General features: G+C 41.9%; 1 protein-coding gene across 1 annotated transcript; it reads left to right on the plus strand.

Annotated features, from left to right (window-relative positions):
* Positions 1-2,393: 2,393 nt before the first annotated feature.
* On the plus strand, positions 2,394-27,842 carry LOC307070927 (voltage-dependent calcium channel gamma-1 subunit-like; the record flags this gene model as incomplete). The annotated part of the gene is made up of 4 exons (XM_079729697.1): positions 2,394-2,631; positions 24,733-24,807; positions 27,236-27,385; positions 27,610-27,842. The coding sequence occupies 4 exons, from the start codon at positions 2,394-2,396 to the stop codon at positions 27,840-27,842; spliced, it is 696 nt and encodes a 231-aa protein (XP_079585823.1).

Here is a 27,842-nt window from a genome sequence, read left to right on the forward strand (position 1 = left end):
TGTACTAAAAAAATGTAAGTTTTCTCTTTTCAAAACGCCACCTCAAGCGTTTTAATGGCCGTTTTATGTTATTATTTTTTGCTGGAAAAGGAGGGGTGGGCAGCTGAAAGGAGTCGTAGTGAAACAAATGGTGTTTCGGCCTGGCATTCGAGAGGGCCTACTGCACGGCTCCGTTAACCTCTCTTGTCCGAGGTTTTTCTTTTTACTTAACATGCATGACGTTGATGGTTTTTAGACACTGTGGTGACTTTTTATCACTAAAAGTGTTTTAGTGATAAAGGGATTTTTTAGACTGGTTCAGCTGCTGCTCAATGACTCTCACCTTCCTCTGCTTGCGATCATTGCCATTCACCATGTATTGATCCATTTATTCAAAAGATCCAAAGACAAAGAACGGGTGCATTACGGTATCATTTTCATAATATTGTTAATAGCCTAATAAACATTTCAGTTGCGTTAGTATTTAATTTTTCATTTGCTTGTTTAGCTGTGTGACAGTTAACAATGTTGGTGTATTACAATTATTTATGTGGGTAGGCTACTCCAACCTCGTTGCTGATCGGTATGTAACCATTTATTTGTATATAAATTATTGATCGCATTTTTTATAAATAGTTGGAAGGAATCTGTTTCTTAAGCAATAACATTGAACTGTATTTTTTTTTCTAGGCCTACATACATTTACTATGTTGTTGGTGTTATATGGAGCAATCTTTCATATTTATGAAGTAAATGTATACTTTCATGGTCGGTAAACAATGCGACTGCTATCGCTCAGACCTCTCGCTTATGATGCTACAATGCTAACAATGCTAGAAAACAATGAATATTTGTGCATCCGGTACGTCATGAACTAGGGCGTGGCCAGGCTCCCATGATGCGGAAGCAAATTTCTAATATGTCCATGGTTCTAGCCCTACTGTTGATATGGAGAACCGAGCGAAAAGACTACAACCAACCTATAATTCCGTTTCCGGTTGCGGTCCGGTCTTTAATTTTAAGAGGAAAGCAGACAAAGGAAGAGATATTCTTGTGTTCATTCTTCCCTGATAATGAAGTCACTTTGAATGATTCATGCAGTTCTATTATTTGTTTCTCAAAAACATTCTTCTTTTTTGTTGTACATTGTATGCAGGAGGACAGCCGAAGTGATGTCAGTAACCACATCCTCAAAATACGCGTCGTCCATGGTGCTGATGAGGATCCAGTCGATGTCTCCCTGAAGTTGTTTAGAGCATGTTTGTGTGTTTTAAAATGATAAATAAACAGTTTAATTGCATTGTAATTTAGTTGGGTGATATGTGATAAATATATATTAAATTGGTATTGGTTACATTTATTTGGTAACATCTATCAAAAAAAAACTGTCAATGATTACCTAATTTTAGTGAGTAATGTAACGTAATGCAACCAAGTAAATTAAAATGGAAAGCACAAGAAAATAATTAAAATCTACTAAATTACGTCATAACAGCATATACTACAGATATATCAAATTTACTTAAAATTTTGAGGAAAATGATGTTCTTGACTATGAAAAACAAGTAGACTTTACTTAATTTGGTTAAATAAATATAACTTAACACTTGGATGTAATTAAGTGAATGTTACTTAATATTTCACAACTGTTATGTTTTTTTTTGGCCGAAGCCAGACTCAGCGGTGAGCAATGGTGAGAGCCGGGCCAGGAGCGTCCTGCAGCTCTTTATAAACACAGCTAGCTGCTCCTTATATATATAATAGTTTACAGAGGAAATACAGAGCGGGCAGCATTAGCCAAAATATGTGTGGCTCAGTCCCAATGAAGGTGGAGATTCACACTTTCAGAAAGTCTAACCCATAAAGAAACACGTTTGAGCGAGGAATTAGCCACCGGAATTGAATTTGGGGAATGATACATCCATCCGTGCTTTATGAGAGTTTTTCTCACACGCACGCACGCACACACACACACACACACACACACCTGCTACAACCCAAGCCAACGCCAGACCCCTACCTCCCACCCCTCCAGTCAGTTGGCTGTGTGGTCAGATCGGATCTCCTGATTGAATCCAGCAGCTGGGAGGGTTGAACGGGGGCCCCTGGGCCCTACAGCAGCAGTGAATAGGCAGCTCGCTCTGGACACCTCTCCTCTCAAACCAAACACACAAACACACCCATCAGAGTTGCAGTGCAGGCAGAGAGGACAGTGTAAGTAATAGGAAGAAAGAGTTTCAGACTCTCTCTGTGGGTGTTGAGGTCAGCCACACCCACTCAGGACAGAAGAGGACTCCGGGACACTATTTAACCCCTCCACAAAGACACGACTCTTGAACTGTGCCTACCGCCATCTTTGTTCCCACTTGGAGAACAGGGAGCCAAAGCCAAGGCGGTCCATACGTGACGGAACCATGCACAAGCGCACCAAGATCAAGGTGGCCATCGGGGTGCTGATAGTTGGCATGGCCTGCATGTTTGTGGCGGTGGTGACCGACCACTGGGCCGTGCTGAGCCCCCGCATGGAGAAGGTGAACGAGACGTGCGAGGCCGCCCACTTTGGCCTGTGGCGGCTATGCAAGAAGAACATCTACATCGGCCCCGAGAACTACATCGAGGGCCACGGCTGTGGCCCCATCAGCCTGCCAGGAGGTAAGGAGGACGGCTTGGATGCATGCGTACGGCGGTTGAGAAGCATCGAGCACAGGACGGACTGTGTGGTTGGAAAGATGGCCGTCCTTTGTGCATTAGGACGCCAGCATCTAAGAATAGAGCGAATGGTCTAGCATCAGGTCATATGACTGTGTCAGTGTCTTGGAAGAAGACACATTAGTGTGTAATGAAGTCTGAAAACCAAACAGGAAACAGGCCTGCTTTCAGAGTGCTCACGTTTAGAAATCGAATAAACCTCCCCCTTAGGCTTGAAAATCATTCAAAGCCATAATCTGCATGTTTTGACTTGTATTGATGACTGTGCTGAGGAGCGTCCTGCTCTGAATGGCACTGCCCTGGGGTTCCAGCTCCCCTCCCTAATAAAGAAAGTGTATTCAATTAAAACTGGGACTACTGCCCCTGTAGTCCCAGTAGTCCCAGAGCCATGAGCTGCCTTAGTTTCTGTTGGCTGTATCCATACATGCAGGGTTCAAGGTTCACTAAAGTGGCTTCCCTTCCACACGTTTAACTTGTTTTTTTTTTCTGTTTTTGTGGAGTGTGTGTGTGGACGATGGCTGGTTTAAGCAGCTTCAACTGACCCATGTCAAACTGATTCTAGCCTGATTCTGATTCTAGGGGGGGGGGGGGGGGGGGGGGGGTCTTCAATTAATTTTCTCTGGCCTTTGTTCTTCTAACAAAAGTTAAGATGTAACGGATCCATTGATATAATCACACAACTGACTGCTAGTGAAACTTGCTTCCGAACATTTGATAACACAACAGTACAACCATGTTCGGATCACCCCAGTTATGCCCCTTGTGTACCAATGAAAAAATTGACCTAAAAAGCTGTTTCAGAAAGCTAAACAGCAATTCAAGCTAATGGGCTCATTTTCAGTCTGGCAAAGCCTTCTGTGGAGTCTGAAGACTCAGACCCAAAAGATGCCATTGTTGGTGGTAAGGCCATTCCTCAAACAGATAGACAGCCATAAAAGGGGGTTCCGTCTCGCAGGCATGGCATGCATTTGCTGAATGCATGGGATGATCTCATTTAGCCGAAGTATGAGGCGTAGGATTGAGAGTGGTTCTCACATGGGGCTCATGTGCTCACAGGTGGAGCTCTTTAACAGCCTTATTTGATTCCAGTCTAGACGCCTGTGGAAAACCATTCGTCTTATTTAACATATGCATAGAAGACCATTAGTTTATACCAAATAGAGTATGAATAAGCGGTCGGGCCATTGCTGTGAACACTGCTACGAATAACCTTCCAAAAAAGCACAAACACACATACACCTACATCTTTCCCCACTGTGGGATTAATAAAGGATGGGATTAATTTGTTCTAATCATCATCTATTTATATCACTGAGATGAGACCTAACTTAATAAAATGGGCATTCATGATGAGCTCGCTCAGCTTCTATTGGTTTAGTGTGCTAAATATTTCCGCACTGGCTTCAGAGCAAGAATTGTTTCATTGGTTATACTGAGACTTTGTTAACGGTTTCAATTCAATTATGATTATTTTCCAATGTAAGTTGCCTAGGCTCCCTGTTTCAGAGCGTGCTGCAACCACTAACTCAAACAAGTAGGATAAAGTAAGCTTCCCTTTAAAAATCGAATATGTCCCTTTCAGTTTTTATTTCAATGTAGGTCATCAATTGGATGAGTCATTTCGTTTAGCCATGGGGGGTTTTTCCTGTCTGGATATCTGTATTTGGTGAGGAACAGCTGATGTTTATTATACTCCCAGGCAGGGGCGTAGGAATGAGTTTAACATTGGGGGGGGACACATATCGGAAACCTGACAGATCCGGTATAATTTTTAGGTGGGACAAATGCGCCTGTCTCCGATATTGGAGGGGACACGTCCCCTCCGGTTCCTACGCCCTTGTTCCCAGGTCTTAAGAGCTGTGTCAGGATATGATCCAACACAGGGCCTACTTCCAGTGAGGAGACCATCATCTGGAAGAAATTGCCTCACTTCACATTTGTGTCTCCAACCATTTTACTCCTGACAGAACCTAGAGCCCATGCTCCAAGTAAAACCTCACCAGAGGCTGTAATGACGTCAGCAATTGCTTATTCCCTCGTCACTCATTGAGGTTATTCTGCCTTTGTCAATGCATGTCACTCTAGTTTAACATTTCCTGCTCTGATGTACTATGTCTCTGGTTGAACATGTCCCACTGTAGTTTTACATGTCCTTCAATGATTTACTGTGTCTCTAGTTCAACATGTCCATCCGTGGCCTAATGGTTGGGGAGTTGGACCGGTAACCGGAGGGTGGCCGGTTCGAATGTCAAATGTCAAACCCAAACGGTAGGCAAAAATGTGGACGGGGGAGTAGTTGTGGAGCACTCTCCAGACGTCTTCATCCACAGATGAGGTGCCCTCGAGCAAGGCATCTGAAACCCCCACCTGCTCCGGTGTACCCCCATGTGTGTGGACCTCTGGCAAGGACACTCCTCTGTGTGTGTATATGACTGGTTCCCGGATGGGTCAAAAGCAGAGAAAGAATTTCCCCAAAAAAGGCACGATAAAGGATGACTTAACTTAACATGTCCTACTCTGATTTACTATGTCTCTGGTTTAACATGTCCCACTTTAGTTGAACATGTCCTACTCTGGTTTGCTATATCTCTGGTTTAACATGTCCTACTCTAGTTTAACATTTCTCTGGTTTAATGAGTTTGTATACATTGCAGGAACCTCCCAGAACTATATAAATATCCTAAAAACATTGCAATGTATCACAACCAGTACCCAGATCCACCATCAAGAAAAGGATGGGCCATTATTGTCTTCTTCTTCTTCTTCTTCTTCTTCTTCTTCTTCTTCTTCTTCTTCTTCTTCTTCTTCTTCTTCTTCTTCTGTGTGCAGTGTAGCTAAGGCCCAAAGGTTATATATAGGCTGTTGAAATACCCAGCTGTCTGGTTTCGGGCTGCCAGGGTCAAGTGCTGGCAGTGGTATGAGCACTCAGTGATTGACAGCAGCACCTGTACACGCAGGCATAGCTCCCTGCGTCCCATGCCGTCCCCAGCGGTCCTCTGGGGGCAGGAACCCCGATTGCTGCTACTTAGTCCAATGGGTTTAGGGGTTTTAACTTAAGTATTATCCCAAAATCAACATATTGGTTGTAAGACTTACTTGTGTTTGTCAAAATTCCAGCATGGGTAGAACCAAGCAGGCTTCCAGTCCTGGTAACTCTACACACCGTGATGGACAGCTGGCTGTTAATAAAGATGCCAGTTAAATAAGGCAAATGGCTGGAGTCTCAGTCTTGCCCTGCATGGTTATTGGTTAAAGTGCAGTGTTGGCTAGATATTCAACAGGATTACAGCATGCCCCCTCAGGGATGGGCAGCTCTGTGAAACCAGCAGGGATTTCACACGTCTATAAGTTACCTTAAGGAAATCACTGTGCTCTGGTTAGGACATGCCATGTGTTGACATTAAACGATGGACGGGGTCAAAATGTCGATTGTGGTCAAAACTAATGAACTTCACTTCCAAATGGTGGTTGTATTGCTTAAATAACCATTTTGTAAGCCTGGTAACACGTTTGCATTGAAAGGAACAGAAATATCAACTTTTCTAGTTTTTATGTGTGCAAAATGCTTTTCAGAGCGAGAGAATCACTTTTTGACCAACAATGTGATTCTGACCTTACAATGTTGATTGTGCTCAAAACGAATGGACTTCACTTCCAAATGGTGGTGTATGGCGTAAATAACCATTTTGTAAGCCTATTAACACGTTTGCAGTGAAAGGAACAGAAATATCAACTTTTCTAGTTTTTATGTGTGCAAAATGGTTTTCAGAGCGAGAGAATCACTTTTTGACCAACAATGTGATTCTGACCGTACAATGTTAATTGTGCTCAAAACTAATGTACTTCACCTCCAAGTGGTGGTTGCTCAAAACTAATGGACTTCACTTCCAAATGGTCTATATATAAAGATTATATATTCTATATATAATAAATAATCTATATATAATATGTTGATGAAATAATCGTCTCTGTCGGTCTGAAGAAGCCTTTCACAGTGTAAATGTAGAAATAGGAAACTAATAGACCAAAAAGACCCGGAAATACTCCTGAAACCAGTGATGTGCATTCACAACAGAGGAATCTGCCCGGTTCTGATTCCTGACAACTGACTGTGATGTATGGTCGTGCTTCCATGGAGAGATATGGTCTATCAAGCCCTCTATACATCCCTGCACAGGCAGGACATGCACTTAGCAACCCACCGTTCCACATGAAAGCTTGTGAACGCCAGGAGAGAGAGACAGTGAGAGCGAGCCTTTCAGTAGATTGCATACCATACTCTGAAAACTGGAAAAGTTGGATTCAACGCTTCGAACGTTACTGTGTAGATGAGAAGACAGAGCCTTTTCAGTTCTTGCATGTTGCTGGCGAAGAAGCAGTAAGCAACACGTTCAAATTCAAAGAAGATGAGGAAGATAAAATTGCGGCGTTTAAGAAAAAGCTCCAGAACTATTGCGAGAAAGAACTTGCCGTGCACGCGCCATTTGTTCTTCACGCGGGCACAAGGACCCTCTGAGAAGATCGATGCATATTGTAGGTTACAGAATTTAAGTAAAGCAAAAGACTGTGAGATCCGAAATTTGCACGCCTCATTAGTTTGCGACAGAATTGTATGTGGCATATATAACGAACAAGTTAGAGGAAGACTACTGAGAGAGGTGGACATAACATAACATAACATAACATTGCAAAAGTCGAGCGAGTGAGATCACGTCCAGCCAAGTCAAGGCTTCTAATGATGAAGTTGAAGTACATAAAATCTGGACTGTTAAAACAGTGCAAAGCTAAAAAGGCAATGAAAAGATTGAAAAGGGGGGGGATGCTTAGCTCAGGAGGTAGAGTAGTTGTCTCGTAACCGAAAGGTCGCTAGTTCGATCCCCAGCTCCTCCTAGCTGAGTGTTGATGTGTCCCTGAGCAAGACACTTAAACCTTACTGCTCCTGACGAGCTGGCTGTCGCCTTGCATGGTTGACTCTGCCGTCAATGTGTGTATTAACCAATGTAAGTCGCTTCGGATAGAAGCGTCTGCTAAATGCCTTAATTGTAATTGTAAAAGGATGATCAGAAGAATGCATGCAGAAGATGTGGCTACAGCCATGAAGCAAACAGTCATCCACCATATGGGCAGACGTGTAAGTCGTTTAAAAAATAAATAACATTTTCCGAGGGGAAGGGGGGGGAAGTGTAATTTACAATTTTTTTAAAGATAATGCACATTGTTGAGCAGGATGAATGTAGCACAGGCATGTTTATTGGCATACTTTAAGTAAATTATGAGAAATGCATTCAAACTATCAACAAAGACTATGAGGAATTGTGGACTGAAAATGTGCAATTAAACAGAAGGAATGCGACATTAAAGCTGGACAAAGGTGCTGAATGCAACATAATGTCAGAAAAAACATTCAGCTCACTGGACTTCAGAATGGAACAAATGGGTGTTACCGCAAGACAAACAGAACAGACAGAATGGGTAACGGTGGTCACACCAGAGAAATTTTGCATCTGCATTGGATGCAAAATCCAATGCAGATGCATTGGATTTAAAAGAAAGACCTAAACAGAGCCATAAAAAGAGAATATTATCCACTTTTGACTGTTGAAGCATTGAGCCGTATGCCTAAAGCAAAATACTTTTCAGTATTAGATGCCAATCAAGGATTTTGGCAAATTGAAGTTGATCCTGAAAGTTCCAAGCTGTGCACGATAAACACTCCAATAGGGCGCCATCGCGTCTTACCGTTACCATTTGGCATGTCTTCAGCCTCAGAAGTGTCCAAGAGGTCTGTTGCTCAGATGATAGAGGGGCCTGGATGTGGGTCAACATCATCGATGATATGCTGGTATGGGGAGACACACTAGAACAACATAATGGCAGGTTAGTGAAGCTGCTGGAGTGTGCCAGAGATTACGATCTCAAGTTGGACAAAAACAAATGCAAAATCTGAATGACGGAAATCAAATACATAGGCCACATTCTCAATGTACCCACTGACAAGCAAGAACGATTCATGGGAATGATTCAGTATCTAGAAAGTTCATCAAAAACCTGTCTGAAGTTGCTTGAGAAAGACACAGAAGGGAATTTGGAATAAGAACAACTGAAAAGACTTGTCATAAATGGACCTACCTTGAAATTCTTTGATGACAACAAGCCTGATATGTTATCAGTGGACGCATGCTCAGAAGGTTTATGCGCAGTCACACTGTAGCAAGGCAAACCCGGGGCGTACCCCTCTCATGCACTCACTGACTGTCAGCTCAGGTACTTGCAAATTGAAAAAGAAATACTCCCCAGAGTATATGGCTGTGAGAAATAAATCAATATGTCTATGGCAAGGTGATAGACGTTGAAAGTGATCACAAGCCACTGGAGAGTATCTCAAGAAGCCTCTCCACCAGTCACCGATGAGCCTTCAAAGAATGCTGCTAAGGCTACAGAAGTACAGTCTCAGAGTCACATACAAGCCTAGCAAATAACTCCATATTGCTGATGCTTTAAGCCATGCCTATCTTGATGAAACAGATTAAGAACTGCTAGAAGAAGATCTGGTCGTAAACTGCATCACACGTCAGCTGCCGATGACAGAGCAGTAAAAGTTTAAAAGAGCCTCAGAGAGGATCTGGAAATGCAAACACTAAAGAACACCAAAGGAATAAGTCAAAGTCAACTTTAATTATCCTACTAGGGGAGATTAGGATGCAGCAATAATCAACACAATCAACAAGACACAGACTAAGGTAACAATTAGTGATGGAAACCTCATCAAAACACAAATGACAGAGACCAGTACATAAAAATACATAAGATACAGTGCAATATCGCTACATTGGGGGAGGCAGTCGTCCAGGATAACAGTGTGCAAAAGAGGCATAAAGTGCAATAGTGAAATTACTTCAATTCAGCATGTTAATAGCAGTGCATACAAAGGAAAGTTTGTTACGTTAAGTCCTGTGAGTAGGAACACTGAATCTTCTACCTGAGGGTAAGAAGCACAAACTCTGGATGAAGGGGATGGTCAACACAGTCCAGAATGGCATGAGCCTTTCTAAGGACATGATGGTCATATATTTCACAGAGTGATGACTGATTCACCCCCATCTCAGCCTAGGGCTGGGCGATATATCGAATATATGCGATGTATTGCGAGATGTTCTCCAGGCGATGAATAAAATGCCCCTGTCGCGAACATCGAATACAAATTGGCACGTAATGTTTCTTTTTGCCGCCGCCGGCATACTCGTTGTGTTCCCTTCTCTCGCTCTTTCCTGTGGCTCTCTGCCTCACAGACTCATATGCATTAAACACACTCACTCCCCCCGCGAGATTCTAGGATTCTACGCGCGTGTGTGACGTCACACACGCGACCGGTGAGTGAGAACAGCGACCGGTCACTCATCTCCTACCGTTGAGTGAGAACAGCGAGAGAGAGAGAAAAGATGATGGAAACGGAGGATTTGGTTTAAAAAAAGAATAGTACAGGATCCGTCGTCTGGCAGTGGTTTGGCTACCAAAAGGAAGATGTGGAACAAAAAACGGTGTTATGTAAAATATGCCGCAAAACCATTGCCACGAGATCAAGCAGCACCACAAATTTATTTCACTTGATTTATTTCACTTTTCATTTGAAATGCCACCCGCTGCAAAACGAAGAATGCCAAAAACAGCGCATGGCCCAAGAAATTACTGCCGCTGTCACACACTACATAGCCAAAGATATGGCCCCAATAAGTGTCGTTGAAAAGCCTGGTTTCAAAAACCTTGTTAAGACGCTTGACCCTAAATATGAGTTGCCTGGTCGCAAGTTTTTTGCCGAAAAAGCTCTACCAGAGCTATACATATCAGAGAGAGAGAAGCTCAAAGACGTGACTTTCTACGCGTCGACCACCGATTTGTGGTCGAGCAGGACGTGTGATCCTTATTTAAGTTTCACAGTACACTACATTGCCAACTGGGAGTTGAAGAGCGCGTGCCTTCAAACAAGCTTTTTCCCGGAAGATCATACCGGCGAGATATTGGCACACGGCTTGGAGGAAGTACTGGCAGCATGGAATTTACAACAAGCCCGTCAAGTCAGCATCACCACACCACACCATCACCTGATTGGTTGGACAAGACTGCAGTGTTTTGGCCACTGGCTGCACCTGTCAATTGGTGAGTACTGGTATCCACCTAGTGGTAGTAAAGTCATCATTTATTTTAGATTTTTTTTTATCAGCCATGTTAAAATTGACTAGAATAAAAAAATTAATGTGATTTATGCATATTCATGTGTATATTGAAAGAAAACTATTTGAATTTAGAGTTCATTTTAAAATAAAATATAAAATGTACAAAAGATGAAAAGATAATTATAAATTATGTTTGAAAGAATTAATTTGGTGTTGCTGAAGAATTATGGATTTCTTTACAAATATTATAACATTCAAATGTTTGTTTGTTTTTAATCTCAGAGAGAAGTATGAAAGACCCCCGGATAGACCGTGCTGTCAGCCTATGCAAAAAGGTGGTGAGCAGCTTCTCTTTTAGCTGGAAAAGAAGGAGAGACCTGGCCAAAGCTCAGCAAGAGCTGAACATTCCTGAACACCAGCTGATCAGCGAGTCTCCTACCAGGTGGGGATCCAGACAAAAAATGATAGAGAGGGTGCTGGAGCAGGAGCGTGCCGTTTCCAAAATCTTGGGCTCCGACAAAAAAACAAGGCATCTTGTTCTTCATTGGCAAGACCTGGAAGTCCTTGAATCCGTTAATAGGGCTCTAAAACCCCTAGTCGAATTCACCGATGCCTTATCAGGTGAAGACTATGTCACAGTGTCCTACGTCAAGCCTGTGCTCCATCTCTTTGAGTCCAGCATCTTGGCTGTTCAGGAGGATGACACTCCACTGACAAAGTCAATCAAAGTCTCCATCCTGGACTATCTGAAGGAGAAATTTGCTGACCCTGAAACAAACAAGTTGCTGGACATGGCTTCTCTCATGGATCCCAGGTTCAAAACGACATACATTGCAGAGGAAAAGATCGAGGACATCAAGCTCAGAGCCATGGCTGAGATGGAGAAAATGCTGTCTGACCAGGGTGCAGCTGAGGCCACTGTTTCACACCCTCAAGAATAGCCACCAAAGAAGAAAACTCTCTGAAGTTTTTTCAAAAAAGCTACGCCGTGCTCTGCCTCTGCCACACCATCACAGAGAGGCCAGATACACACAGAGATGTCCACCTACCTGCAGTCTGCTGCTGCTGACAGTGAGTCTGATCCCCTGCAGTGGTGGAAGAAACATGAAGACATGTTCCCAAACCTTAAAAATCTGGCCATTAAGTATCTATGTGTGCCTGCCACCAGTTCCCCTTCGGAAAGGGTATTCAGTACCAGTGGGAACATTGTCACATGCCAGCGGGCATCTCTCAAGCCTGAAACTGTGGATAGGCTTGTGTTTTTGGCACAGAACCTGTAGCTCATTTCATATGTTGCCACACACCTGTGACATGATTGTTCTTGTCCTGTAAGTGTTTGTTTTACAGTGACATTTCTGACCTTAGCTTCTTTTCTTCACATATTATTTGACAATTTTTTGGATTTAATGTTGTAATGAACAATGCAAACAAGATGCACTTTAATTTAGTTAATTATTATTACTATTTATTTGTCAGGGGTTGCTCAATGCATTTTTTTATTGGCTTTGAGCTCTCTTTTTGTTAGCCAGTCATAAAAAACATGATGGAAAAAAGGTGCACTTTGATTTAATTTAGTATTATGATCATTATTTCTTGTCAGTGTTTTGAATGCACATTTGTTTGGCTTTGAGCTCTGTTTTTGCTCGAAAATAATTAACGGTTTGAATAAATGCTGTGTTGGTAAATCTAACTTGCTGTGAATTTCCTTTTCTTATGTGCAAGTTCTAAATTCTTCCAATAGAAAGCACTAATGAGTTTAAACAATATGTTGTTTCATGTAATCTACATGCAGACTTATGTTTCAGGAATACTCAAATTATTATAACATGTAGTAACATTATGCCAGACATGGTTGAATCAATCATTTATGATGTGCTCTAGAGGAGATTCAAAATATATCGAGATATATATCGTGTATCGAGATATAGTAAAAAAATATTGAGATATTCATTTTGGCCCATATTGCCCAGCCCTATCTCAGCCTCCCCAAAAATAGCTCATTTCCTCCCCTTCAGAGAGGAAGTGAGCTATTCAGATGGACTGTTATTCAAAACAGACAAGCTCATTGTCCCAAAACAACTCAGAACAGAAATGCTAAGCAGAATACATGAGTCACAACTGGGAATAATGAAGTGCAAAGCCAGTGCAAGAGACGTTCTATATTGGCCTGGAATGAACACTGAAATAGACCAAGTGGTATCCCAGTGTGCAGTCTGCAACCAGCGACAGAACAGCAACACGAGAGAACCACTACTCTTGCATTCATTGCCAGAGAGACCGTGGGAGAAGATTGGCACTGATCACTTCCATCTCAATGGATCTGAATTTCTGTGTAGTGGGTAGGTTATGTGTAGGTTACTTTTCAAAGTATCTGGAAATCTAGAAGTTGTCCGAGACAACCAGTTGAGGTGTCATCAATGCTATGAAATCTATTTTCGCAATGCATGGAATTGTACACATTGTCATATCTAACAGCCCACAGTTTGCAAGTGCTGAGTTCAAGGCTTTTGCAGATAGTTGGGAGTTCAAACATCTGAAATCCAGATCAATGATGTTCCCCATGACACTGAATGACGACTCAACCAGGGCGCCATGGAAAATTGAGAGGGCAACCTTGACTGCCCTCTTACTTCCCTGTATTGAAGACGACGGCCCACCACTTGACAACATCCTCTCCATTCTGAAAACTGGGAAGCGCCTGGTCAACATTAAAACGCAGAATTTCTTGGTCTGTGCCAGCATCTGGTGGCAGCAGGTGACCCATCATATGTGTGAGCTTCCTCAAGTTGACCGTGGTGCCCTCTCACAATTGGGTCCACAGCTGACAAAGATTGCAGAGTTTCACTCTGCAAAGGCAGCTTCTTTTGCAGGTATTTTGCACAGGTTTTGTATGCCTGGGACACTTCCTGCAGGAATGTCTTCAGTAGCTGAAACAGATCAACAATACTTATAGTAGGTGGAATTATATGGAAAAACGTTACACGTTCTTGAGCACCCCTAAAATGGAGATACACCATACTGAGTATCGATACAAATTTTTTAATCATTCATTTTTATGTACTCACAGGATGTTGTGGATGTTTTGATCTGAATCTACTCGCCTCCCGTCCCACATACATCTCCCTCAAAGGTAGCAGCTTGTTGTCAAGTTCAAGAGTAGCCAGGGATTTGGGCATCAGATTCAGGTGTTCAGATTTGACAAAGCAAGCCAGGAAGTTCATGAAAACTTGCAGCTGTTTGTCATGCAGTGTATGGACAAGTGTCTGTCTGCCCTATAAAGAAAATAACATTGTGGTTCAATGCACAAAAAAGCACACAAGGAATGCATGCCAGTTATATCTCAGGAAAAGTATTAGGATTCACTTGGATCACTTTGCTATGAAAAAGCATAACAACATAATAAGGAACTGCAGATACCCTGTGCTCAAAGAAAATATCATGAATTATTAGACTTCGGGTTGGCATAATTTATTTTTCTAGACCCAGGTCCTATCATAATCCAATTCTCATGACTCATGAGAGTCATGAGAGCCATAATTTATTTCCTTAGCAAAAAGGCTGCACTTGGAATAGCCCGCTCTGTCGATTTTTTCAAAATATTGTGACAGCGGGAAGCTGTACTGCTGTCCCTTCACCTCCGTTTTCACCTCCAGCTTTAGCCAAGCCCAGCTCCACCTGCACTTAAGCCCTGAGTCAAGCTGTGCTACATACAATGCTTCATCCTCTTTAACTCTCTCATTCTGAAAAGATAATCATCAGAATATTTATCGTTTGGGTCAGGGCTCATTTTTTAACATAAACGTTTGTTAAGGCAGCTGCATCCGTCCAGGTTTAATGATCCGTAAGAGTTGGTGTTTCCATTACTGCTAGCTACTCATTAAACCACACACGGATGTGTATTTTTTCATTACGTGTTCGTTTTCATCCCTCTCATATCTGATCACAATGACATAGCCGCCAGTAATATCAGATAACAATACGTATGCTGTGGAGATTAGCCTTCACAAACGTATTCTTTTTGCATTAACTGGGTGCGTAGAACTGGTCTAGCTATTAATTTACTTAAGCAACGTTAAAATTATACAGCATACATTTTTTTGTCAGGTTACTAGACTTACCTCAAAACTTATATCTGTAACTCGCTGACGACTGAGCAGTCCACTCCAAGACTGGAACGATGGGGGGGGGGGGGGGGGACGCGCGCTGTGGTTTATCTTGATGATGATTGGTGGTCGTGGAACACGAGTCATTTGGCCAAAGATTTTTTTTATTGTAAAGATAGCAAACTTGTTTCTCGCTCATTCTACAGTCGGTTATTATACAGTCTATGGTTGGTTGGCTGGTCGGTCAGCCCCCCCCCCCCCCCTTAAAAAAAAATCTTCGGATCTACACGATTCACGTAAATGACCTAGTTTGAGTTGAAAACGGCGAATTTCGCCGAAAGGTGAAATGTGTGTGCTAAAGTAGAAACTGAGACGCATTGTTTCTTTATGAGCCAAATTAAACTTAAAGGCTGTGTTGCAGGGTTTATTTTCCAACGAATTTGTGCAATTTGCTTGTTGGTAATAAAGATTTGAACTGTAATCCATTGTATTTAATGTTGTTAGGCATCACAAAACGGAATGTAATACAAAAAAGTAGGTACTATTTTAGCAGTTTGCTATTGACTCTCATTTCCCCCAGAATGCATTGCATGACGTCACGTTGGGGAGACACGGACCAAGGCCGCATTGAGACCCTTGAGAGTAGAGACTAGTAAGAGAGTGTTCAGCAGATTATACAGATACATAGATAAATACATAGATATTATATATAGTTAGTATATGCTACAAGTGAACCTCCTAAGATGGCGCAATTTGATTGGTTCGCTATCTCGGGATATTGGGCAATATCCCATGATTGACATCTCAAACTCGATATTGTTTTCATTGCAAAATGTCCGCTAATAACAAATAAACCGCAACAAATAAAATAAAGCATTTAATTAACAACGGTCTCGGGGCTATTCCCCACTATTCACTTCGCCTTCGGCGAATAATTGTTAATTACAGTTTTTCTCAGTCACTTTGGTACATTTCTCAGATCAGAATTGAAATTCTCAAAACTACCTGTTCAATCTTCACATCATTGTGTCCCTTGTGCACATCAAAAAAGCAGTTTCCCACTTCTTTGAACAAGTTGCAAATGCTTTGATACATTCATGCAAATGATTATGTACAATTCTCTTCTCTTTCCTACATTATCAATTGCTTATGTCATGTTGATCAAAATGTATTGTAATGGGTCTCTATTGAATAGTCTCACCCCCACAACATTTAGGCATAAGTTCATTGCATAAGTCCTTACATGCAAAATGGTTGAACAAGTTGTCATAATATGTCAAGCATATTTCTATACATTTCCATTAGACTTTGTTTCTAAATCTGTCCTGAATTGGTAAATTGCTACCAGGTGAATCTTGACTTTCTCTAAAGAAGGGAAATGTGTGAAGTGTTGGATCAACCAACCAGTTTACTGAAATAGCTCAAAGGTGCATCTCCTGGACCATGAACTGGAAAGTATATATATAGCTGGAGTACAACACAATGTTACATTGTTTGTCAATGGAAGGACAAGGAATTGGACAGGGTCAACAGCCAGAGAGAAGAAGAAGAGGCAGAGGAGTGAGGCTGCGTGAGGATGAGAATTTGTGGCCCAACAGACAGGAACGTCAGGAGGTGTAGGAAGACTGCACTGTAATTCCTACAGCAATGCATGTACAGTTTACCCTAAGGAGATTTTCCTATGTTCACATTTCTAGCAATGACATGGTCTGTCAACAAATTACAGTACAAACAACAACAGTCAAACAACAACAGTCAAAGCGTAAATGTGAATCTTGTCCAGTCTCTTGCAATCAATCTCCCACATACACTAAGGTGTAACTTTCAATTTACAATAATTGTCTTCAAAACTTTAGCCATAGTTTACATCAGAACATCCCTCCAGAGTACACTGTTATATTGACAACATGACTAAGCAATTTGACTGTCTTATCCGTACACAATGACACAAGGACTTGTCATTGTGATGGCACTGACATGTTCATTGACACAGATATTTACTTTTGAGAAACGAAATAAGGATTTTGAGCAAGAGACTGGCTTTTGCATGAAATCCATGGTGTTTTGCTATTTGTACAAGTTGTTTTGAGAAATGCACTTACTGTTTTGCAAATTTCAATTCTGATCTGAGAAATGTACCAAAAACTGTAATAGCCTAGACAGATAGCCTAGTCAAGTTTTTATTAATACCAAACGACACAAATTGTCGGGAATTCAATTAGGTGATTCGGTTCACACAGGACAGTATAGCCTACAAGACCACACAGAACAAGGGAGACAACATATGGAAAGCCAAGAAGGCCATAATCCGGCCCTAGAATGGCGCAGTAAAAGGGCTAAACCGGCCGGACGCCAGCCGGAATCCGTACGGAAACCGGCCGGTTTAAACGCTCTAAGGCGCGGTTTAGACGCATTTAGCCGGGGACGAGCCGCGGCTCAGCCGCGGACGACTAGCCGCTTTTGCATACCTAATAGCCGCGGCTATTAGGTATGCAAAGCGGCTAATCGTCCGCGGCTAAATGCGTCGAAGCCGCGGTTTAGAGCGTTTAAACCGGCCGGTTTCCTGGGGCTGGATTATGGCTTTCCATTTTTTTTTATTTTTTTTTTTCCGTTTTAGCCATTTTAGGGCCGGCCTTGTGGTTAGTTGTGGTCTTAGTGAAGCAGCCTAGGCTTGGAGTTGGATAAATTGGAGTGATTGTGTACGGGCGTGAGAGAGTGAGAGAGAGCACACCTGTTGTGGTGATGTTTGGCTTGTTGTGGGCTGTCTGTCAGCATCTGCCAGGTTGGACGATGTGCTTTGCGTATGTGTTCAATGTACATCTGTCTGGTCGTATTTGCGGTCGATTGATGGTTAAATAATGTCACACCACGATCGGTCATACTTGCAGGCACTCATTTGCAAGTGCACAGATGGCGTCCGATAGGCTATACCTGCCATTTATTCAGTTGATTGCTCTTCTAAGGTCGCCAGATGGTGCCAATTATTGTCGTGTTTGCATTGTAATGCAGAACTTTGCCTCTACTTGTTATAAATCAACGTGCATCCAAACAACTTTAGCCAATGTAGCCTCCTGTTTTGCTTTAAAATATATCGGATTATCAAAAAATGTTGTGTGTGCGTGTTGTCATGTAGGCTAAATACTAATTGTCTTGCATCCCTGAAATATTGTAATGTTATAGGCCTACTGCAAAATGTGTATCGGTATTGCGCAACAATCGGGAGATGGGGACCCCCGAATATTGACGGGTATTTCGCACACTGGGTAAAATAAAGTCCCTAAATAATTAGGGATTATCTGGGGGGGATTTCACAGGTGGGACTGGCAAGGTAGCCCATTATGCCTTCTATTTGTAGATCTTCTGACTAAGTTTACCAATACTTATCTGAACGACATAATCGCTGTCACTAGATATAAAGAAAACGTTGACTTTCACTCGGTGCTATTCACTGACAGTAAAAATAAATAAAATTGTCGTTATTGTATGCACTGCTTTTCATTGACTAGCTCCAGCGCTCGTTGCTAAATGATAGCAACTCTCCACTCATTCTCCTCTGACCATGCATTTAATTGGCTTTGACCGCCATCAGTTCTCTGCAATTCCTCATTCGCCCTCTCACGTCTGACAGGTTCGAAATTATACGGCTGTGGGCCATCATACATGTTATTTGTGGTTTTTGCCACCTCTTAGACGCCATAGTTCTAGTACTAGTTTGAGGCTACCTTCCACCATGTCTCCCCAACGTGACAACATCGCCGATGGCGTTAGAAAACAGCCGTTACTGCCAAAAACGACAAAAACTGGACTTTAACACTATTTTGGAGACATTTTATGAATGATATTCATATTTTGAGTGCTTTATGTACCTATTAATCAAAACTTCCGGTTAACCTGCACGTAGGCCTTTAAGTATGGTGATTATGAAAACGAGAATGGTGGCTATATCGTATACAGTTTGTCTACTTGTCTGCTATTTCTAACGTAGACCCTACACTGTGTTATCATATATCAACAGTATCTGCAGAAGCAAATTAAACTACTGTATAAGAAATGTATTATTTATTTATTTATATTATTTATGTTGTGTACGATCTTGATCTGCTCATGAATCTTTCTTCGATTTGCGCATGTGCATATGAATGACTCGAAAAGATTTTGTTTATTTGAATGAGATCCAATGATCAGATTCCGAAAATGTATACGAACATCGCATCACTACTGAGCTGCCGCAATTTTTTTCATTTTTAGCGTAAACTAGGTTCCCTTAGCTCAGGGAAGAGACAACCTCTAAGGTGCTCAGTGCCAAAAAGAACAGTGCCTCCCAGAGGGCCGCTGAGGCTATGACTGTTACGTGCTGACCTCCCGCGCTCGTTATTACCCGGGTAGACAGCCCGTAACCTATGTCTGTCTCTACGTAGTGTGCTGAACTTGAGTATTGTTCCTAATCTTTCCCTGGGTGAATGCAATCTAACCTTTCTAAGGGGTTAGGTGCGAGGTACTCACCACAGGTCCACAACCACCGCAGGCGAACAGCTCCGTCTCTCACACTCCGCACCGGTTCCTTGTCCCGGTTGGGTGAACCGTCAGTCTGGCTGATCAGCCCGCGCCTTGATATCCATTCTTTTAATTCACTGTGTATATATATATATCCAAAAGTGTTCCCTCAATGAATTGTCCGAGCAACGTGTGTCCCTCGGGTTACTTTCCTTCACCCGACTCTCACCTGCTGACTCCTTAAGACTCTCCCCTCAGTCTCAAACTCTGAGAGACCTCTGGCCACACACAGCTGCTGCTACCCTACCGTAACAATGATCCCTCATGTGTGAGAGGTTATTATTCATCCTCTGTGTATTTACTATTTCTGTAGTGCAGTGCAATGATCATGGTAAGCTGCATATTTATAGGAATAAGGAATAGAGAGCCAGATTAATAGTTTATATACATATAGTTTATTTTCCAATTAATAGATTTCTTAATGTGGAATAAATTAAAAATGTGCTTGTGGACATAACTAGGAAACTTGAAAAAGTCAATACACACTCAGGATGAGGAATGACCTCTCACACATGATAAATTAATGAATGGTTTAAAATAAACCTGCCTCGTTAAATCAATGAGCTTGGTGATTTGCTTTCAAAAATAGGTTATCGGCTGTATCACTGCCCAATCTGTCCGTGTGCAACTCTAGGAGTGACGTAAGTAGCACTCAGAACCCTGTTTACAGGTACATGGTTATTTTTGAAAAAACAGACATTTCCCATGGTTTTACTCTTCTTTTACACGCAAACGGAAACGATTCTTTCGAAAAACTCGGGCCAGAGTAGAGATTTTGGAAAACTTTGGTTGCCTCTTTGCATGTAAACTGAGAAAACTAAGTTTTAGGCAGCTGACGTCACAGTTTACGCCTGAATTTGAACCTGCGCCAAAAGTGCGCATTCATTGACTAACGTGGTTGACTAACGTGGGCTTGAGCTTCTCATGGCACTGCCACCTACAGTTTTTTGGAATGTCCTGACGGCATATATACACGGGTTAGTGTAAACGAAAACTTTTCTGAAAAGTAACAGGTGTGCACAATGTTATTTTTGAAAACGGAGGGGGCCAAATGGCAGTTTATGAAAATCGAGAGATTTAAAATATAAACACGAGTCATGTTGATCATTTAAGTAACTTAATAATTAAAACTAAACTAATTACGTATGACAGCTGGAAACAATAGCCAATCATTTTGGGATTAATATTATACGTAAACACAGCCACATTGAATCTCAACATAACCTTGGTTTGCAGAAGCCTACAAAAAGCTGCACCAGGCTTGTTTTGAAGCAACAGTTCTTTAAACAGCTTCAGGGTACCCCTAACCTCATGGCCAAATACGAGTTAAAATGGAGTGAAACCAATGAACTCATTCACTAAATCCCTCATTGCAAAAAGTATGAACGGAAGGCTTACGTCCCAATTCCAAGAATATCATTTTGGTGACTGGGATGTCTTCAATGTTAAATTGAAAAAGTAGTGAATTTGGTAAAAAATGTAATCGAAATCTTGTATTACGAGGAGACCACAATAATACAATTGTAGCCCTGTACAAAAATCATATGTTACAGAGCATAAAAAATAATTTACAGTATAATTACATGTGTTTAAAAAAGTTTATAGAGTTCTTAGTAGTTAAAAATAAATAGATAAATATAATATGTACAGTTTAATAAGACTATTTACAGTTAAAAGATGAATTCATATAAAGGTCTTGAAGTTCATTAAGTCTGTAAAACATCTGTGATCCAAGAGAAAAGTAGAGAAGAAGAAGCGTGTTTATACATGTAACCCAACCTGTTACCTGTCATGTGTCAATCATTTCATTCCTGTTTTGTCTTTGGTTATGTTAAGGCAGGGTGTCCAAACAACGGCCCACTTTTGATTGGCCTGCAGCACATTTAAAAAAAAATAATAATAATAAATTATATGTTTTTCTTTAATTTTTTTTTTTTTTTTTCTATTTCATTTCTTAGTAAACTCACTAGGTGGAGCTATTGTCAGGTGACTCCCCATTACAAGAGCAATCAAAGAAAAAAATTCCCGCCCGTAAGAAAAGATGGCAGAACCAAAGAAACGGAAGATCGAAAGTGAGTGCAGAAAATTTCAGATTTCAGATTTCCGACCTCAGTGAATAAAACCGCTTCAGCACGGCGCCGCGACTAAGCCAGCGCACTACCGAATGGTAGAGTAGGTCCCCGTATTCAGCATCTACATCAGACAGGAAAGCTTGGAATTCTCTGGAGCTTGACACAGAATGATTTCATGTGCGCACATGAAATCATTCTGTGTCAAGCTCCGTCTCTTTGAGACACAACTACGTAACTTCAATGTTGCGCATTTCCCCACGCTGTCAGAAATCAATGCTGCTTTTCCAGAGGCAAATATTTACTCTAAAAATGATAAATACGTGTCTGTGATCGCAACTCTCATGACAGAGTTCAGTCGGCGTTTCGAAGATTTTTCTAACATTGAAAAAGAAATAAAGCTGTTCTCGACTCCCTTCCTGATGGCTGCAGAAGACGTGCAAGAGACTCTGTAGATGGAACTGATCAAAATGCAGTGTGATGACCATCTGAAGAATCAGCACCAGCTTCTCTCCCTACCTGACTTCTACCGGAGCTTGGAAAAGGCCAAGTTTCCTATGATGACGCGCCACGCAAAAAGATTGATGAGCCTGTTCATATATATATGTTTGCTCACATATATATGTGAGCAAACATTTTCTCTTTTAACCCTGAACAAAAGCAGATTTAGAAGCAAAATGACAGACAGCCATCTCTGTGATGTCCTTCGCATCTCAACCACCAAACTTACGCCGGACCTGCCAGCCATCCTTCAGTCCAAAGCGCAGCATCACTGCTCCCACTGAGTATAACGCTGTTCCCACTATAGGCGAGTTAAAAATATATTACACAGCATTCATTTGTTAAGACAGTATGAGACAAAAACACACAAATGGTACATGTCTACATGTAATATTTTTTTTATTTCTTTGCACTTCATTTGAATTTATATATATATATATATATATATATATGTATAGTAATACTTACATGTTACATTTGCTTTTACTTAACAAGTATAGAAAACAATAAGACTGTTGAGTTCACTTTTTGAATGTGAAGAAGTTGTATATTTTCTGCCTTTAATACTTTCTTTTCGAAAACAATGTACCTATGTAAATACTGTTGAAAGAGAATTATTTACTTCTTCTCTTTTCAGGGTGTTACAGAGACAGACAGAAAAGCCCTGATTTAACTGGTTAAAAATAATAAATACGTCATCTATAAACAAAGATATAAATGCATCAAGTTATTGTGGTTTCATATGGTTAAAAATGTGTTATTTTTGCCAAGTGGCCCGGCCCTTCGTAGATTTTTCTGTATGTGGCCCTCAGTGAAAAAAGTTTGGACACCCCTGTGTTAAGGCCTCACGAGCCAATCAGAGTAAAGTCACTGTGTAAGTGGCGACCCAAGAGTTAAAGAGAAGAGGCATCGTGGTGTGGGGAGCATTTAAGTTTTATCGTGGAGGTCGGACTACTCGTGGTCCTGATATAAACTTGTGTGTGACTTGCAAGAGGAGACGGACGTTGGAGAGAGAGAGACGGGTTTCCAACCGATGGCCCTGCTGTTCTGCCGTGCCCGGCTGTGCTGTGTTTTTCTTCCTTGTGACTTCGCCACCGTGCCGTTGCCCGCGCGTGTGTTTGATTTGTGACCGCCAACGCCATTGCCATTATCATCCCCCATTCCCCTCCTACCTCTACTCACAAAACCCTGGATTCGTGATTACTAACATACACATGCACGTCACGTGCTTTTATTTTGTGCTCAGCTCTGAGTGAAGCGGCCATTGCAGTTTTCAGGCCCCACCGTGCACAAGCTTCAATAAACAGGCCTGCAACGGGTTCAAATCTAATTTAATGTGTGTTCATATGAATGTGTGTGGGACCACAGGTAAACTATTGAGTTTGGAGGTGTTGTAAATTAAAGAATACTGTTTGAAGGTACCTTAAAGATTCTCAAAGGGATTACATATTTATTTTCAAGTTTATTTTGTAAATCTTTTATTTCATACCTTGAATAATCCTGTGCATTTTATTTTATTCTAAAGTACTCATTTTGATGAATAAATACCTGTGAAGGGATTTTTGCTTTTAAAGTACAGTTGTGGTGGTCATTATTAAAGTAGCAAACATTATTAAGGGTACACCAAGTTGTAGTTTACTACAACGAGCCCAGGCCCAGTCCCATTGTATTAACCATTCTAGCTTATTTTAACTACATGAGACCTGGGTTACACAATTCATAAACGTTATAAATTCAGTTATTATGTATACAGTTCTTTAACCTTTTGGTTAGTCTGCTTTTGAACATGTTAATTGGATGAAGAAAGAAAATGAGTCCAAGCGAATGTCATGCAATGGAATGAATGGGAATCATATCAATGGTGAGCCATGCCATAAATAGCCTATCATTGTTATATGCAGAGTAAGGGAGATCGACAGGATTCCCAGGGTGGCACCTAAGCATTAGCTTTAGTTTAGTAGTCCAGGACAAAGGGGTATGAGACCACAGAAGAATCCTCGGCCCAGGGTTCACCTCTAGGTCTGCGTAGACTAGGGATCAGAACTAGATATGAGATAATCAATATGTAGTGGAAAATTAAATATATTTTTTAAGGTATTGTCTGATAATTTCTTGGGGGTATATTCGGCCAGTTCTTTTAAGATACCTGCAATATCCTTTTATAAGTAATGGCACTTCAGCACCAAGAAAATGGCAATGGATACTGTAAAAAATAAGTTTGGTCCATTCTATCTTCAAGGGACATGAGGTGAATCTTACATTGCTACTAGATTCAGTCATCTATTTCAAGATGGGGGTGTGGGAGAGGACCGACTGGCACAGACATGTGGTGTGAGCTGTTAGCACTCTGCACTATGACAGAAAGCAGAGCCTTCTGCTGACTGAAGGGCTGCTCTGAATCTGTGAGTGTTTGTTATGGTGACCATCAGAGCAGGATTTACCGGGCCTGTTTAACTTCAGCTTTTATAAATGATAGTTAGTTCTGCATGCTCCTTCATTCTTCATTCAATGTTAGTTGGTGGTGTGTGTAATGGTCTTCTGGTCTTCTGCTTGTTACCCCTACATTAGCATACTAAGATATGTTAAACAGTTCACCAATCTACTTTTAACTAATTCTCTTTTTTCTTTTCTTTTTTCTTGTAACAGAGGAAAACTGTACGTACTTCAAACACTTCACGCCAGGGGAAGATGCGGAAATCTTTGAATATAAGACTCAAAAGGGTGAGTTTCCTGGTTCATGTACGGCAAGGCCGTAGTTTGATTACATGCAAACTTGAGTGAAAGTGCTCACACAGACCTCCAAACAGCAGCCCGCTCCTCTCTGTTGGACCCGAGCCATTTGGTTTTAAACAGAACAGATGAAAGCAAATAAAGAAATAAATGCCTCTGCAGACGTGGAGCATCCGCACAGCGCTGATAAAAAATACCATAAAACCAATGGTGACTCCTGTGTGATGACACACAGATGTGTTGCAACTAAAAAACAATGCATCAAGGCAAGCAAATAAAATAGGTACCCCATCCAAAGGGCGGTGCAGCGACAAAGAGAGGGTGGTGTAGCTACGGAGAGAGGGTGGCGATGGAGAGAGGGTGGTGAAGCGACGGAGATAGGGTGGTGCAGCGACCCCACATTACAAACCTGTTCACAGGCCTTCTGCCTTTACACGCCTTAAGGCACAAGTTTCTCTCTCTATCCCTACGGAAATGGGGAACTTGAAATAGACAATGTTTTATGTCTATTTACTGGATGTCACACGGCTTAGCGTGGGGTCAGGGTTAATCCTGACTAGGGATCGACCGATACAGATTTTTTAGGACCGATACCGATTTATTTTCATCAGCCTTAGCCGATAACCGATATGCCGATATCGATTTTCTTGAGCCGATAATACCCTGGAAATCCAGAGTTTTGCGAGAGCACAATTTGAATTTGCTCAGCAAGTCACTCTGGGAATAGGCGGGCCAAAAGCGTTGCTGTTTTACCGACCGGATACGGTAAGAGTCTTATCTATTGGTTAGCTCCACTGGTCTGGATACGTCACCCCTTGTATTCTTCTGATTGGTCATAGTGTTATCCAATGTGTGTTATCCAGTGATATTTTCAATTCTCGTTTACGGATTCTCGTTTACGCAGACTACCCCTTCTTCTTCGTCGTCTTTCTTGGTGAACTGCATTAAAATGTCAAAGTACACTACTCCGACTCCTTAATCCGTAATCCGACTCTGTAACTACGGAGACCCCTTGAGCACTTGAGGATGTTGGATAAGCAATGCAATTCACCGCCCGATCAATCTTATATGTTGACTACAAGCCATGTAAATAGTGTTGTAAATAAACTTCCAAAGCTTTTAAAATCTTAGTTGGTGTTTTATTGGTCTTTAATGTGCAAGGTGCAAAGTCAAACCGGAAAAGTGATTATGGAAATGATTTTGTTAGAGGACCAATCACAGGACCCTTCTTCTGGGGGCCATAGGGGCGCTTTGCGTCATAGAGACGCTGGGGGCCAAAGAAAAAAGAAAAAAACATCGGCCGATACGATACACGTAAAAAACGTTAATATCGGCCGATAATATCGGTCGATCACTAATCCTGACCCATTGTGAATCACTTCTTGTAGGGCTAAAGCCCTCAAATTATTATAATATATCCCTGAGGCCCGCAATCAATGTAAGTGACCCTTAATGCCTAGATTCATATAAGAGACCAGACGTCATTGTCTCACTCCCAAGTCATTCTGTGCCTCCACATACAGTAAGTGTCACTTATTGTATGTCTATGGTGTTGTACATAGACATACAACACCATAGACACATTATCTCGATAGCCTTTTAGATTTAAGAAAGTTTTACGCCTGAAAATCGCTTACGATTTCAGGGCGTAAGCGAAGCGATCATGACCTTTTGTGGGTTGAACCACAAAAATCTAGACTAGAGAAAAAACGTCCTCCCTGGGTGACTCTAAAGCTTTTACTGAAAGAACATTGTCTACCAAAAAAACCATTGTGCAACAGGGAAACTCGTCGGCCTCGTCCGTCCCAAAGAAGAAAGTCTTCTCTGGTCACTCGAATCAAATTTATTTATCAGTTTTGGATCAGTTACATAAAACAGCACTGAACACTACATCAACCATATAATATATAATTTACCTTCACTGACTGAAAATCTACATTTATCACAGAAATTAATCAAAGCGCATTTTAATGCTGAAACTATCTTAAAATGTCGCATTTTCGACTGAGAATAATACTAATGTCATCAATTTTGCTTTCACGCACGCACGCTAAGCCTAGCTCCCTATCTGACACACTCCTTCATAGCCCTGGTAACCTTATCTAAACCATGTGATGAGGAGGCAACTCTATTCAGACACATGCTTTATCTCCCTCTCTTACTGTGTCTTATAGGCCGACCCTTTAGTGGAATCTGAGGTTTGGATGATGAGCTCTGTTGCGGAAGTCTCAGATCATTGGATCAAAGATGCATGTTCATACATCAGACTTTGATCCCACACAGTTCACATTAAATCCAGATTATAACCGCATGGATGCTCCAATTCCACAGCTGGGTGGGTCACAGGTCCCTGCCTCATTCTCATGCCTGTTTCCCTCTGGATCTCTCCCCTCTTCTTCTACCTCTTCCTTTTTGACAGAATACAACATCTCAGCTGCGGCCATCTCCATCTTCAGCCTGGCCTTCATGATCCTGGGCACCTTATGTTTGATCGCCTCCTGCACCGGAAAAGGCGGGAAAGGACGCGACTACCTCCTCAAACCTGCTGGCATGTTCTACGCATTCGCAGGTAGGAAAGCTGCAATGTGATGTTTGAGGCCAAAATGTCTAGGGCTGCGCTGACCGCAGCCCTATCACCTATTGATGCCTCCGTGGCTCAGAGCTCACTGGGAGGCGTCCAGGGTCTTTGCCCTGAATTCGTTACCAGAAAAGCACCGCTAACGTGTGTGTGTGTGTGTGCGTGAGGCCTGCTATTGGTCCACGGTCCTTAAGAAGCTCCTTCCTGTCATGCAGGCCTGTGTGCGTTCATCTCCGTGGAGGTGATGCGCCAGTCGGTGAAGCGCATGATCGAGAGCGAGGACACCATCTGGATCGAGTACAGCTACGCCTGGTCCTTCGCCTGTGCCTGCTCCGCCTTCGTCCTCCTCTTCCTCTCCGGCCTGGCCCTCCTACTCCTCTCTATGCCCCAGATGCCCCGCAACCCCTGGGAGACCTGCATGGATGCCGAGCCCGAGCAGATGGAGTGA

Source organism: Pollachius pollachius (assembly GCF_949987615.1).
Source record: "Pollachius pollachius genome assembly, chromosome: 2".
Taxonomy (NCBI): Eukaryota; Metazoa; Chordata; class Actinopteri; order Gadiformes; family Gadidae; genus Pollachius; species Pollachius pollachius.